Genomic DNA, 15,049 nt, shown 5'->3' with positions numbered 1-15,049 from the left:
GCTAACTAGCATTGGCAAAAACAAATAGCTCCTTTAAAACTTTTATGGTTGTCAGTCTTTTGTTTCTTACCTTTGTTTTAACAATGTGGATATGTTCCCAGATCTCAGCACTTGGTGAGTACAATGATACCACAAAATCAAAACCCAAGTTGCAATAAACCAGGATTATGCTTTAAGTCTAGACTGGGGTGTTGCTGCAGGAGCTAAGGTTGAGTGCAACATATGAGCACAAAAGCTCACAAATGTATGCTGGAGTGAGAGGGAGAGGTGCATTGAAAGTGAAAAATAAAGAAAAATGTTTTGGAAGCCAATGAAAAAAGAGGCTAAAGTGGATGTTGTGTGATTTTTTCATATTTGCTCTGGGGTCTGGCTGCAGCATTCTGTATGAATGTGAATGAGTAGTATCACTCCAATAAGATAGCACAGTTACACTTATCATTTGTGGAAAAGTGTTCTTCAGATCTGAGAACAATAATGTATTTTCTGGTCATGTGCTACGGAGCCATATCTTGATTCTTGGATTATTTTTTGTCTTTTTTTTTTTTTTTACAAATTGTATGTTACTGCAGTTCAAAAGACCTATAAGACTTTAAAAAATGTCCTCCAGCACAAATTTAGGCTCAAAGTGAAACCTGGACACGCACACGCAGACTGGCATGTAACACAAAGTGTGACACCCTTCCCCCCCAGTTAAGTAAAGTACTGTTCAAACCCAACCATCACCCCTCCCACCCACCCACCCCTTTAGGTTCAATCCCATCTGTTCCTCTGGTCGAAAAGCGAAGAGAGAAGGAGGATGGAGGAGAAAGAGGGGAGGGGGGGGGTGCTGAGGTGAGGATGAAATCAGGGTGGGATCTGGAGACAGCAGCAGGAGAGAGATGGAGGGGACAGGGAGAGGAGAGGGACAGCCGTTGATGGCGGTGGTGGGTGAGGGGAGGAGGAGCAGCGGGAGGGAGGGAGGGAGGGAGGTAGGGAGGAGGAAAGACAAACCCCAGCGCTCGGCCACTTGACAAATTCCTTGTTTGGTGCTCCTGAATGTAAAAGCAATCTCATAAGCAGGTGTGTGTCTGTGGCTCAGAAGGGAATAAAAGGGCTGCTCAGATGTAGACAATTTTGTTGACAGGTGGCACCAGCACCATGCCATATTTTGTTGGAGTGCATGATGTTGGGATCACTGCAAACGAAAACACAGAGACACTTGAAGGTAAATAAAAAGAGTCTATTACAGCTGCTGAACAAATTAATCAAAGGCCTTGTAGTGACAACGCTAGTCCGTGACTTCTCTCAGACTAATTAAAAGGCTGGTTCACATAAATTACAAAACAAAAACACATTTTCTCACTTAACTGCAAGTGTTATTCAGCCTCGCGGAGAGTTTGGGTTTAATTTGGCATAATGCGTTTTGAGATATCAGAGATTTCCGCCTCAACTGCAAGACAATGGAGGTGAACTGAATTTTATTTGCCGTCTAGCAGCAGGGAGTCTTTGAATAAAAAGAAAAAAGTCCTTCTTACTCTGACTAATCCACAACATAACTCTGTCAACACTTTTCAGAGGAACTTCTTTCTGGCAAAGAAATAGTCCCTATGAAACTGTCTGCACAGCTAGATGAGTAAGTGAGAAAACATGTTTGTTTTTTTTTTAATGGGGTTGAATTGACTCTTATAAGTGTAAGCTTGTAGATTGTTTAAGCGTTAGATGTTTCATCTGCCAGTCCCACGTCCAAGCTTCTTTTCATTTTGTTTTTTCCCCCCCTCCTCTTTGACAAAGCCTGCCATGGCACGTACGTTTCCTGTCACTTTCCCAGGCTCCAAATGGAGGTGGCGGGCCGGGCAGTCACTTCTGTGTGGCCATGCGTGGGACAGCCCCCTCCCCTCTATCCCCCCCCCCACCCCACCACCGTTGACCTGCAGCTGCCACTCAGCCTGACATTACCAGAAAGACCCTTGTTTTGTCTCTAAAACTCCTCCTTCGCCAAAGGTCAAGGTTCAAGCTTGCGGCGGGTGGGAGAGAGATTCCTTTGCCATATATGGAGGCGAATTAGTAGGCCGGCTGCATTTATTGGGCGGATCGCTTGCTGTATGACAAACATATCCTCTTCCACACCCACACTATTTGTTTATCAGGTATTTAGTCAATACCTAAATGCTGCATTATGCATGAGGCTGCACAATGCTTAATTACACTTGCATGATTTGGATTCCTCATTCAAATTAGTCTGTTTGATGAATGGACTATTCTCAGGAGAAGATATGTAATTACTGTACTATTTCCATTTGGCATAGAGACTCTTGCTTACATGTGTAACTGAGGAGGAATATAAAGTCAAAGATACTTGTTCTGTTGTCTAAAAAAATGCTTTTACTGCAGACTTACACAGTTTTCTGTCACACAAAGAGAGTTTCTTCTTCACGGTATAATGACTGCATGAAAGCTTGGGCTTGTGAATTCCAAATCCTATTTACCTCTCTCAACATTAAAGATCCTAAGTGAGGGGCTCTTTGCTTGAAACTATTTGATGATAAAGCTTTTGAAATATTGATTTGAATGTGAAATTGAGAGGCATCAGTCAGTGTTTTTTTTCTCTTTTAATCCCAACTTCTTTATCTGGGGGCAGGAAGAGAAGCAGGAAGGGAGGGGAGAGAGGCAGGGGGACACGTGTGGGGGAACATCTGTGCATGTGTGTGTACGTGTGTGTGTGTGTTTGTGTGTGCGTGTGTGCGTTCCTTGTGTGGGTGCACATGTGTATGCGCGGGCGTACGCTGAGACGTGTATTCCTGTGTGCATCTTGCTGAGTGAGGTGAGAGACTGCTTGATTTTTTTGAACCACTGTAAACAAGCCAAACAACAAGCCTTGTTAACGATGCCACTCAGAGTTAATACGCAAAACAACTTTCAACTCAAAATCCGCTTTTCAGGAAAAGTCTGAATTCCACGCTTATTACTGCAAAATAAATGCTGATCCGTACTCTACCTCGGTTCGGCTGTGGCAGAAGCAACAAATTCCCTTTCAAACACAGTGAAACATAGTGGAACACAGCGCATAGGAGTGTGTATACCCAGGTAAATGTATTTCCATAACCTGTCATTTCAAAAGAAAAAACATACAGACACACACACCCACACACACACACACACGCACGCACGCACACACGTCAGCATTTCCACAGTAGGCCTCTGACAACATGGGGGACACATAACAGTATGTGGAAAGAATTCCCCTTTCTTGTTCTGCTCCCAAAACACCCAATGGCCACTACACAGAGATACTCTAACTACACATTAACAACATACAACACATAAAATATACTTAAATAGCAATCATAAGCGTTGGTCCAACTCTCACATTTCTCATTTAATAAAAACAAACAAAAACAAAACGCATAATATTAACACATTAATAATCAAAATGTCGAACACGTTTGTGGGGTAAATCAAAATGCAATAGATGCCCGCAAACTTGAAAGAAAGCGATAGATTAAAAACTGAATAAGGTAAGGTGGGGTATCCATCACTGTTTCACAGCGGAAACTTCTCTTGGGATTGCGATGCCACTGCGTCACATAACATAATAAAGTCACAATGCACATGCGCTCAAGTACATAAATCACACATACAAACCTGTAAAAAAAAAAACCTGCCTGAGATCACATGTTGAATGTGATACCAATGTGCGATAGAGACTGACAATTATGGGTCCATGCAGCAGTCCTAGTTGACCCTACTGTGTGTTGAGATTGCCCCCTACTGGCACTTTTTTTTTTTTTTCTGAAGCATGAAAGATGAGTTTACCAACTTGAAGGCACAATATTATGTTCCTGGATTTCCATTTTAATACAGCAGTCATACAAGACTTAGAAGGCACAGATGCTAATCTATGGCCTGTCAAAGGTGCCGTGTTGTTTGATGAAGATAAAGTGCAGGTGTGTGTAAAATATGGATAAGTGGAAGGCTTCATACGGAGGTATGAGGATGAAGAACTGTAATATTGTATGCAGCCTTTAGGGCAGTGCGCTTTTCTTTTATCATTATTTTTGATTTATATTAAGGATAATGTTTCAGTGCTATACCATGCACGCTTTTTTGTTTGCTTGTTAGTTATTAAATGTAAATAATCTATAGAATATTAAAGGAGTCCTTCCTTCCTCTGTCGGTGAAAACCGTGGTGTGTCTTCATTGGTCTCAGAAAATAACCTGAGTAATGTCAACGGGTTTATCTTATTTTTAAAAGAAAGCCTGCCTTAAAGAGAAGAGGCATGGACTTTGACAGGGATGGTCTAACAAAAAGATGCTTTCACGTTGCATTATGGGAAGTGTAGGATACAGTCTTTTTGGAACTGGATATACATCAGGGACAAGAAGTCATATCTCGGCCACTACAGCTTCCATTTTACACCATTTTCTTTTGCAAGTCCCCGAACTTTATGGAAGAACAACACTAAATTACTAGAATACTGCTTTAATTAATTAAACTGTTGGTTAAACACTAACTCATTGTGTTACATGGTTAAGTTACATGGCATTTTGTCCATTCTGTTATTCTGTCCAACAATATATGATGTGATTCAAGGTCAAAACGGTCAAAATGCAATAGTCAAGCTGAGATTTAACCGTCTGTTGCCATATAATGCAGCTTCATAAACTGTGTTAAACCCCCTTCAATGATAAAACACCAGAAAATAAATGGCTTTGAATTTCAGTTGGTGGGTGATTATGAGTGATGGCTGAGGAAATATCAAGGTACACCAGAGCGGGGTAAGAGAATGGGAAGCAGGAAGCTGTTCCATCCTCATGAGTCCTCTCCATGGTCACTGATCAATACTCTTGAAGTAATGGAATTGTTTTGTTTTGTTTTGTTTTTTTTAACCTTATGAGGTTACCACTCCACTTCGCTCTATTTCTGCAGAAGATTTTCACAGTGCTGTGCGACTATTACGAGATGTACAATGGATAAAGTGTACAATAAATTGAAACTTTTCAACATTCTTTCCACGAGGTGTGACTACCAGAATGAAATGCTGCAGATTCTATCAAAGAGGAAAGACTGCAAAGTGTTTACTTTAAAAATGTATAAACGAAGAGACTGAAAGTAATGTTGTCCTTGAACTTCAACCCCAGACAAGGGACAAGGGAGGATACCTTTGAAAGTCTAGCACTCAAACGCAAATGTATCTTGATGATACATTTAAATGCAATGCACCATCTTCATGCAGCAGTTTGTCGAACTAATCCCACGGCACATGCAAAGACACATTACAATATGACACTCATTTGAAATGATTCCATAAATGATTTATTCCTGTGTTTTCTACACCGCTTTGAAACAGAAAATGAGGCAACACCACTGCAAGTTATCTCTGCGCCTTGGCAGAGTTTGGGGGAATTTTTTTTTTTTTTTTTTTTTGTGATATGAATGTGCTGCGGGGATTTTTTTGTCCCATTCTCCTGTTTCTGAAGTGCCTCCCATGTGGATTCCTGTGCCATGACACAGGTTTTTTTTTGTATCTCTCTGGGGCTGCTGCAGCACGGGCTCTATCAGCATGACTGATCTCATTTATCCTAGTCGCATCCAAAGAGGCCCGCGGTGTGGGGATGGGAGCTTCAATAGCAGCACTGTTACTGCAAAAAAAAAAAAAATAAAAAAAATAAAAAAAAGCAGAGATCATTGAGCTGTGCAGTATGGCAGCCGGGGACTCGCATGTGTGAATAACAGTTTGTATTTAGGATTTCTCTGTATGGGGAACTCCAGGGTGCGGGAGATGTATGGCGCCTCATGATGGGATAAACAAACAGATCACAAGCCTCCACTGCACTGCATTATCTTCTGTACCGAATTCCGTATTAGTCTATCTGTAATTCTTGCTGAGATGTCAACCACACAGCAATGCACTGCAGCAACAAGCATATGGCACATTAGATTCAAACAAATGGGAATTTAGTGTGAATTACAAAATGTTAATTAGTTATTTTGGGGTGATGATATCCATGTAAACATTGTTAGAATCTTAAATATCTAAATTCTTAAGAGGAATTTGCTGAAGTGTGAAGTCGGAAATGATGCCCACACCTATTTATTCACTCAAAAGCCTTGGATATAATACCATGAAAATGACAAGGAATCACTGAATATTAGCTCAAGAAAACAAGCACACGTCTTCAGCAGAGAAATATGAACAAGGACAGTTATTTGTATGCTGTTAATGCCCTCACAGAGAGAGGAGCTCATTCTGTTAATGTGTGCGCAAACTCATCATCTCATAACATCCATCTCTGTAGCTCCACTTACCATGACATTTTGTTGCTTTGCTTGTAATTGATTTCTACTTCAATTTATTAATATAGCCTATGGAGTGCCTGGAGCACAACGCTAGTTATCTGGAGCCCACCAGGAGCTTAATCTCCTAAGATGAGCTGCATTAATAAGAGTGTTCAAGTAACATATTGATTACAGAATCAATGTCTGTTTCTTTGCACCATGCTCAAATGATTACTATAAAATGAAACAGCATTAAGTAATGAGAGGAGTCCCCCTTTTCAATCATTTTGCTTCAATCTAAATTTCAATAGGCTCCTTTTTCTTTGATTGATTGCGTGTAAATCTTTAAGCCAACCTTTCATAACAAGAAAAACTGGATCACTTTCGTTCTGTTTTCCACCACCTCTAGGTTTTTATTGATAAAGCTCATATTGTTTTTTCCCATATGAGCCCAGAACTTGTTGCACTGCGAGGGATGAATCATAACTGAAATACTGAAGGGGTTTTTGTATCGTGGTTTCCAGGTCGCATGATATTCTTTCCTGCCTGCGGGCAGCGGATGGATGCGAGTTTCTGCGGGTGCTTCAGAGGAGAGTGGTGGTTTCATACAGTCAGTGGAGATAGTGAAGCCAACAAGAGGCCATGGCAACCAGTATATCCACACCCATCATCCTCACCATCACCACCACCACAGGGAGACGAGTGGATCTGGTAGTAATTTAGCATCCTTCCCAGTCACATATTGCACAAATAAGAAATATTCCAAAGGAATCTGAATGAATATTGTAATTCATTGTGTGCAATATATCAGATGATATACATTATACATCATTATATGACTTTACTTATTCTATACCATTATGTTAAAAGACAGCATGCTTTCTATCTGTTCGTTTACCCAGAGACCACTCTCAGTCTTCTGAATACATTTCCGTTTTTATACATGCATAATATTGGAAATACTTTTATGCATGTTTCTTCAAAAGATATAGGTCCAATGTATCTAACACAAGAAGTCACTCCAACAGTTCACAATATGCACATGTTGAGCTTACACCTTGGTTCATTAGTTTTTGCATAATACCGTTTCTTTGTGAACGTGCTGTTTTAAAGCAGCACTGCACTGGAGCACACCAAGCTTGATAGGTCTCAGCTATATTATATGTATCTGTAAGTAAAAAACTGTCTGTATAAAGGCCGAGTAAACACTCTATAAATAAATTTCTTCTCACTAATGTTCTAAATATCTTAATCATAAGAGGTCCCTCAGGATTGTTTTCATGCTAGATTGCATTTGGCACCTCTAAGTGAGAGACACAGCAGCTGTTAGATATATTAATAACACACCTCAGTGAAAATTTGCCAAAAAAAAAAAATGCTTGAATCTTGTTTTTGTCTTTCAGATAGATTATACAATAAGCAGGGCAGAAAAAAAGGTATATAATGGATGTCTACTCAAATATAACATGTATACTTACAACGACAGGTAAAATCAGTAGAAACACGCCAGTAGGGCTTATCACATCTCCGCTTCAACGCCCTCAGCGGGTTAGTTTGAGTGCGGTGGGATGAACGTTGCAGATGTCGAACCAGTGCTGATCCACCTCCTTGTGTGGCAGCAGGCCATTCCGTGGCAGAAAGAGCCAGCGCCAGCGATCGCGGCTGCCCACCACCTGCCAGAAGCGCGCGCCCTTGAGTAGAAAGATGGCATTGTGGGTGTAGGAGAAGTAGGCAGCATCAATGTTGCCATCTGGATGGTCTCCGCTCACCACCGGAGGGAAAACATCTCTGATGTTTTTGGGGAAGCCTCTTGCCAAGCTGTTGGCTTCAACATCGAATGCATACACCTGTTTGAACACATAATTGTTTTCCCTCTTATATAGTAATCAATTCAATTACAGTGCGCAAACAAAATCACAGAGGAAGCGTGGCAGGTTTGTTTGCTTGAATACATTCCCTCATAATGCAGAGAAAACAATAAATTAGCTTGGGTTTTAGTCTCTTCAAGATTTACTATTGTATATCCACTTGTTGTACAAACTAGTATTGTTAGATTACAAATCACATAAGGAAACACTGGTTGTAATGACAAGTATGCCAGGGAGGGATTAAAATTGTAGAGCGGCCCCAGGGCAGAAACGAGCTGCTGGCCCCCTGTTGAGACCCCCGACTAGGATACATACATAATGCCCTCTGTGCATTACATATGTACCCCGCTGCCTCCTCATTCCTTTTAAATACAGAGCAGGCTATACACGGCAGCTTCATTATATGCCAAGAAACCAAACGGTAATCCCATGTTATAATAATAGGCTCCAGGTTTTCTGTGTGACAGTCAGTTTGTGGTCATTTGATAGGTTTATTTAGATTTTGACACAGGGCCAGACAAAAATTATTAATGTGGAGGTAATAAGGCAGGACTAGCCTTAGTTGATATTTCCTGACATTTGTGCAGTTTATCAAATTACTAATTACTAAAACTTGATACACAGTTCCATGGGGCTTTTGTAGTCTTTGACAGGCTGCTTCCCTTTTTGCCTGGTTGGCGGTCGAGCCTTGATTCAACCCCGGCGTCTCATCTCACTTGGCTTTTCTCACGCGATCCCCAAATCTACTGTTGTTTTCCAATTAATCTAACAATCCTGATGCGTTCCCCTTTGTACCTCCCCATTTGTCATGTGTCAAAGAGAAGATAAGGGTGTCATTCTCACAAGCCTGTTTTTGAAGAAGTAGATGTGGGAGTCCCTCCTGTCATAAAAGGCCGTGTCGATAGGACTGGGCACCCCTGGGAAACCTTCAGAGATCAACCTCGGATAGCGGTGACCTTCTGGGTCCTGCGTGAATACCCCGTCATTCTCGCTGTCATACCTCCAGAACTGAGTACCTGCACACAACAACAACAACAACAACACTTACTCAATACCTCTTTCACCTCTCCTCACCCTGCTGACACGTGCTAATATCTATATGTATTTACACGTGTAATATGACATAAGAGTACCTCTGAAGAAGTAAACAGCATCTCTTTTTCTGGACCACACATGCACACAGGCATCCACTCCGTCCAGGGGAACTCCACGCCAGCCGATCTGCAGTGCAACTGGATCACCATAGCGTGTCCGGTTATTTCTGTTCTCATACAGCCAATACCAGCCGTCTCTCATGAAATAGGTGTTAAAGCGGATGACCACCTCCCCGTAGGGCGTCTTCTCCCTTCTGATCCAATCGAACACTGTGTTGAACCGACCCTTACAGCCCCCTGGGGAAGGAAAAAGTAGTGGTTTTGTGTGGCAGTCTGACAAGTGAACCTTAATTCGTCTCTGGATCTGTATGCGAATGTATCCACTAGATGGTGCTGAAACCACGTACCATAGAGGTGCTGTATGGCTTTCCTGTCCATCCAGTCCATCTCAAAGACAGACTCATGTGGCAGATAGCTGGGCTGCATTATAGATCCAGGTCTGTATATGTGGGGGAGACCCAAGACGTGTCCGATCTCATGAACCGCCACCTAAAACAGATGGGAAATTAAAATGTTGTTAGAATGACTGAGCTTCAACTGGACTTCTGATTACAGATGATTCCTATATTCTTGATGTCGTATGCTTACTTTGAGAAGACTGATCCCACTGCCCGCATTGGGAGCAGTGAAATGTTCATCATCATCAAAGTGTATATCACCCAGGAACCAGGCGTGGGCAAACTCTTGACCAGTGCCATCAAACCTCTGATTGCATCCAAGATGTCTTCCTGTGTGGGATAAAAGGACAGGTCATTTTAACAGGTGCATCGTTTATTTGAATAAAATATAATCTACATGCAGTATGGTGAAAAAAATTAAGTCCCAGCTGTTCTGCAGTAAAGACATTCAAAACTTTATTGTACAAAAACAAAATCTCCTTGCTCTATGGAACACCGATGATGTTTATTACAGCTGGAATATATTGGTTCTTAACTTTAAAACTATTCAAACAGTCTATATTGTTCTCCAATAACAGCATAATGGTTTCATTTTATCATTTAACCGAAGCATTTTGTAGGAGCCGTGACTTACTTACTCCAACTGTAAATTTTAAAATGTGAAATGTGTACTTACTGTGAATATTTGAGTCAGCAAAACTCTTAAATCCTGTACTTTAAAGTTTTATCATTAACTTTACTCAAATGTTCCGTGAGAGTAATGTTCTTTAAGTTTTTTTTTACAAATCTCTTCAGGAAAATATGTTGCATTGAGTTTCATAGTAATGTCTGAGACCCACCTGTACCAAAGCCCAGCCTGATGTCGATGTCCTCCAGCGGGGAACGAGTGTCCTCCACAAATTCCAGCGGAGACACCTCGCTCCACATCCGGAAGGCCAGTCTGAAGATGTACCTCTGCTCTTCCACAGTCAGCTGACTGCTGTAGCCTTCTCCTATAAGTCTCCATTTCAGCACTTTCTTAGAAAAGGCCATGTAGCCAGTCTCGCCCAAATCTCTCTTGCGCCTGCTTTTGGATACAAGAGCAGCAAGGTGACGTTTCCTGCGCCGCACCGCTTCGCTCTGTTGTTGGTTCGCACTGATATTTACCTTCTGACTGTCCATGATGATATCATGTGAGCTGTTTAGAGAGGCGACATCAAAAGAGTTAAATTCTTCTGTGTAATTCATGCTGGTGTCATTGGAAATGCCTGTGAGGACACTTTCTGTGTCATTAAAATTGAATATGTCATCTTCAGAGGAGTTTGCAGCACCAAAAGCAGTGTCGCTGATTATATTAGTCGCTGTGTTGTTACTATCAGTCTCGTAAGTGTCACCAGGGCTGTTTTCGATATCTGAGGCACTACTGTTCTCAGCTGCTACAGCCGTATTCAGGTCAATCTCCGTGTCAGGTACCCCACACCTTGGTTTGTTCATTGCCACCTTGGTGGCCTCATCAAACACACCTGTGACAGGCAGGCCCGATACCTTCTGAAACTCTTTAAGTGCTGAAGCAAAAGCTTCACTCTCAGTTGGTATCATGTAGTCATCTTGAGGAGCATCCCTTGAATGAGGCACCGAGGCCCCCTCCTGAATCGTGGCTTGAAGATCATTGAGGAAGTCGCCACTGAAGCTGGTGTGGGAATCTTCAAATTGGATCTCCTCCCAGTTCACTGGCTTCATGAATCCATATCTGGAGAGAAATAACTAGAACAAGACAAGGGTTAAATTACATATGGGTCCTATATTGTACTGTGAAATGAATAATCTGATAGGAGTTAAAGCTTAAAAAAGACTGAGCATTTACCTCTGCTTTGTACTTGTCTGTTATAACCTCAGCCTGGTGAGAATTAAGGGTTTGCACATCAGAATGATCACGATTGTGGAAAAGTTTCTCTGCATCAGCTGAGCTAATGTTGGTCCAAAAAAGAAAAACTATCAGCTGGATAGAAGTCAGCATCGTGGCGTTGGTTTACTCCTGAGATTATATACAAGTGAAATGATGGCAAGTGAGAAGTCACAGTATTTTATAGGCAAAACCTTGAGTTTCACCACACCCATCTGAAGGTGCGACTCTCTGGAGGTATCCCACTTTTCTCACCCTTGTGTGAAAAGTAAACCCATCTTTACTGTCTGCAACTGCTCACTTTGACTGGTTTGTATGGATGTGTTATACACGCTCCACTGGTTTGAAATGGACTGTTGTTGACCTATAGAACCAAGTGAAAACCTTTGCTTTCATGTGGACAATGACAGCGTTTTAGGACAACCGTGACCTCTGCCAACACCTGTTCTGAATAGGAGAGACACACACAGCACACCACACTGAGTGTTTTACAGTGAATAAACACCATGACCAACCTTTCATATCACCACACTTGACCAAAATTTATTTTCAAATATATATACACTGACTTTCTTGAGCAAGCTCAACATAAATAGAATTATAATTATATTCACTCACATTTTTCGTGGCTTCTATGGCCCTTTTTCTCAGTGCAAAAAAAGGCTAAATATACATACATATATACATAACTGGTAAGATACGTAAGCAGGTAAAACAAAGCAGACAAATGATAATACATTTAAATAAAACAGAATAGAGAGGAGATAAAGTGGATGGATTTAGAGCGGTGGTGGCTGTTACTGTAGAGCTTTTGCTATCGCTGCTGCCAGGTGTTCGGCTGTTGGCTTTTCTGCAGCACAGCTGACACTCAGGCCTTCTGCTGTCATTGCGTCTTGTGTAGTAGGCCCTATTGCTGCAAACTGGAAACAAAGAAGTTTAAGTGACTGTCAGAAGCACTGAAGATCTACTGCAATTTTTTTATATGTGTGACTATGAGGCAGCAGTACCTTTATTTGAGTCAGGTGTTCACCTGACAGCCTCCGCACGACTTCTAGGCAAAACTTCACTCCTGATGGGCTGAAGAAAGCTACGCTAGCCGGAGTGCCCTGTGAACACACAGACAAATAAGCATTTTCTACATAAAAAGTATTCTCTTAAATGTAGAAGCATTTGTGGGGGGGTGTACCTGCTCTGTGAAATAGTTCTTTAGATTTTTCTCCAGATCTGGATGTTCAGCTGTCTGATAGACAGTCAGCGTCTCCAGAGGCACTCCTGGAAACAAAGAAACAGATCCCCGCAGTGATAAAGGTAGTGCAAATTACTATTTTATAATTAGTCTAACCCCAGTGGGAGTTTCCACTTTGACTTATCACCTTGAGTTTTAATCGTGAGGCACAGCAGGGGGGAATGCTTACCATTTTCCCTTAAAGCCGTGGGCAAGACTTCCCTTTTGATTGAGCCACAGGGGAAAAAAAGTGGTGGAATATTTGTGTCCTCTCCTATGATGAGAATTAAGTAAAAGGTCATATTAATTATCAGAACAGTCACAAATTTTCAATTAAAGTGAACTGTGAAGAATGCTCAAGTATAAACTCATATCGTACGTTCAATGATAACACGTGATAAGACCTCTGCTGTCCCTGTGTCTTCACCCAAAGGGTTCAGACCCAGATTTCTTACTGTGGATAAAACACCAAAAAAAAAAGATATGAAGATATGTAATGGTGATATCACGACATGGCAGAGCAAATATCTGACAACAAAGAGAAGCAACTGCTGACATTTACTATGAACAAAGAAGGTAAAACACACATCAGGAAGGTGTTGCACCTGCGTCACAGCAAACTGTCACTTGTGCACAACCCATTTCCAAATGACTGAGGGTAGTAACGTCACTTGACACATCCCTGTGAGCACCAGGTGCCTGCCACAGTATGTTTCACTTAGCAACAACATAGCAAAGGTTTATAAAAAGCACAAAGATGGACTTTTATAAAAAAATTATATCAAGAGATAAGTGTTTTCAGATGTGACGACAACTCACCTAATGCAGCAGTTGCCTTCCCAACCACATATATGGCCTTGGCGTTCCATTTATCTTTCACAGAGCTTTTCCACTCTGGGTTAATAATTAAGAAAAAAATGACATTTAATCAAACTAGAGTGAAATAGTTTCAAATCTCAGTTAGCAGGCCAGAAACACAGTAAACAGAACTGAGAGACATTTAACCAAATACATGCTGTTTTTTTTTTTTTTTTTTAATGCATTTCTCTGTATCCTCTCACCTTCCCTTCTTTCCTCTGCTTCCAAGCACATCTTTACAGCCTCCACTGCTCTTGGACTGGTAAATATAAGGCCTCCGTGTTTTTCTGGTTGGAAAAGCTGAAAAGTAAAAGACATCTTAAACAACCGACCGACAATGGAAAAAACAAAAACAGATAAATGACAAATATGTTAATTTCATACTGTCACAATATTTACCTTATCTGACAAGGTGTTTAATGAGACAAACTTAAAAGACAGCACGGGAATTAGGGTGGCTTTATGACCATGTGACGCCAGCTCCTGGGGAATCAAAATAATGGACTCAAAATGTGCAGTCAAATGCAAAGCATAAAAATGTAACTACTGTTATATCTGAACTGAATACCATTACATCCAAGTTAAAATGGAGAAATTGAATCTACCTTGATGTAAGGATCAGGTCCAGAGTCTCCATCTCTTGGCTCTTTGAGCAGCAGCACATGCATCTTGAGACCTTAAAATACTGGATCAACAAAATAAATGGGGAAGAATAAAACAGTAGAACCCAGCGTGGAATATGAATACTGCTGTCTAAAATGCAGCCAGTCGTTGACTAAACTGCAAAAACATCGAGGACTGTGGGTGTGAAGGCACAGCAAGCTAAGCTACACCCTAAAACTGTCATATGCAACCTGCTGATAACAACAGTGTCGAGTCACGATTTTTGGACTGTATATGGGCAGCAAATAAAGAGCAATAATGCCCCACTTTCAAGATGAAACTGTTGTATTCAGCTGAAACGTGGTTAATCTCTTCTCCCGTGTTATTGTTTACATTAGCAAGACACACTGAGTGACAGTTTAGCTGAAGCAACCGTCCCCTTAATTGAACCTGTCAGTTATGCCTAGCGATAATAAGCGACTCATTTATCTTTCTCGTGCTGTGCAGTGATAGATTCTACAACAGATAATATAAAAAGACTGAATATTACATAAAATTCATGTACCTTGAGTTGTTCATACGGCTGAGCGCAGAACGACTTCTGCAACGTTCAAGAAGGGGAGACATAATACTGGATACTTGACTAACTTCTCAAAAAACAAATTTTAATTATAAAAAACGTAATTCATCACAATAATATAATTCAATGATGATAACATGTAATGCGAATACCCGTTTATAATAGTAACGTAATAGGTTATGCATAGTTCAAAGAACTAATACCCCTTTTCTAAATGGTTTGTTC

The 15,049-nt window shown here is 41.1% G+C and overlaps 2 protein-coding genes across 3 annotated transcripts; both read right to left on the bottom strand.

Moving 5' to 3' along the window:
* Positions 1-5,270: 5,270 nt before the first annotated feature.
* On the bottom strand, positions 5,271-11,687 carry mmp21 (matrix metallopeptidase 21). Of its 2 annotated transcripts, XM_087174078.1 has the most exons (8): positions 11,520-11,687; positions 10,516-11,419; positions 9,867-10,006; positions 9,626-9,767; positions 9,258-9,515; positions 8,968-9,140; positions 7,735-8,103; positions 6,032-6,983 (listed from the first exon to the last, which is right to left on the bottom strand). In XM_087174078.1, exons 1-7 carry the CDS (start codon positions 11,670-11,672, stop codon positions 7,798-7,800), a joined length of 2,076 nt encoding a protein of 691 aa, XP_087030204.1. In that variant the 5' UTR covers positions 11,673-11,687; the 3' UTR covers positions 6,032-6,983; positions 7,735-7,797. The 2 variants fall into 2 exon arrangements, with proteins under 2 accessions (XP_023262316.2, XP_087030204.1); XM_023406548.2 differs by lacking the exons at positions 6,032-6,983; positions 11,520-11,687 and adding an exon at positions 5,271-5,619 and having other exon boundaries at positions 10,516-11,413.
* A 387-nt stretch (positions 11,688-12,074) lies between these two features.
* On the bottom strand, positions 12,075-14,964 carry uros (uroporphyrinogen III synthase). Its single transcript, XM_023406560.2, has 10 exons — positions 14,810-14,964; positions 14,247-14,326; positions 14,041-14,124; positions 13,845-13,941; positions 13,603-13,677; positions 13,163-13,237; positions 12,974-13,057; positions 12,745-12,830; positions 12,566-12,664; positions 12,075-12,478 (listed from the first exon to the last, which is right to left on the bottom strand). The coding sequence occupies exons 2-10, from the start codon at positions 14,307-14,309 to the stop codon at positions 12,356-12,358; spliced, it is 786 nt and encodes a 261-aa protein (XP_023262328.1). The 5' UTR covers positions 14,310-14,326; positions 14,810-14,964; the 3' UTR covers positions 12,075-12,355.
* Positions 14,965-15,049: the final 85 nt, after the last annotated feature.

This window comes from Seriola lalandi, unplaced genomic scaffold (genome assembly GCF_002814215.2).
Source record: "Seriola lalandi dorsalis isolate HSWRI2012SDOR001 ecotype SW California unplaced genomic scaffold, Sedor1 jcf7180002054311, whole genome shotgun sequence".
Classification (NCBI taxonomy): domain Eukaryota; kingdom Metazoa; phylum Chordata; class Actinopteri; order Carangiformes; family Carangidae; genus Seriola; species Seriola lalandi.
This window is presented reverse-complemented; position numbering and strand designations above follow the sequence as displayed.

Bases quoted from the DNA above. Each gene is read 5' to 3' on its own strand.
- mmp21 (XM_087174078.1), bottom strand. From the start codon at position 11,672: ATGCTGACTTCTATCCAGCTGATAGTTTTTCTTTTTTGGACCAACATT. The intron at 10,007-10,515 runs GTGGGTCTCAGA...TATCCCACACAG, and splicing joins CAGGCTGGGCTTTGGTACAG to GAAGACATCTTGGATGCAAT. The intron at 9,516-9,625 runs GTACGTGGTTTC...TTCCTTCCCCAG, and splicing joins AGCCATACAGCACCTCTATG to GGGGCTGTAAGGGTCGGTTC.
- uros (XM_023406560.2), bottom strand. From the start codon at position 14,309: ATGCATGTGCTGCTGCTCAAAGAGCCAAGAGATGGAGACTCTGGACCT. The intron at 13,942-14,040 runs GTAAATATTGTG...TTTACTTTTCAG, and splicing joins TAAACACCTTGTCAGATAAG to CTTTTCCAACCAGAAAAACA. The intron at 13,238-13,602 runs GTGAGTTGTCGT...TTTTATCCACAG, and splicing joins GAAGGCAACTGCTGCATTAG to TAAGAAATCTGGGTCTGAAC.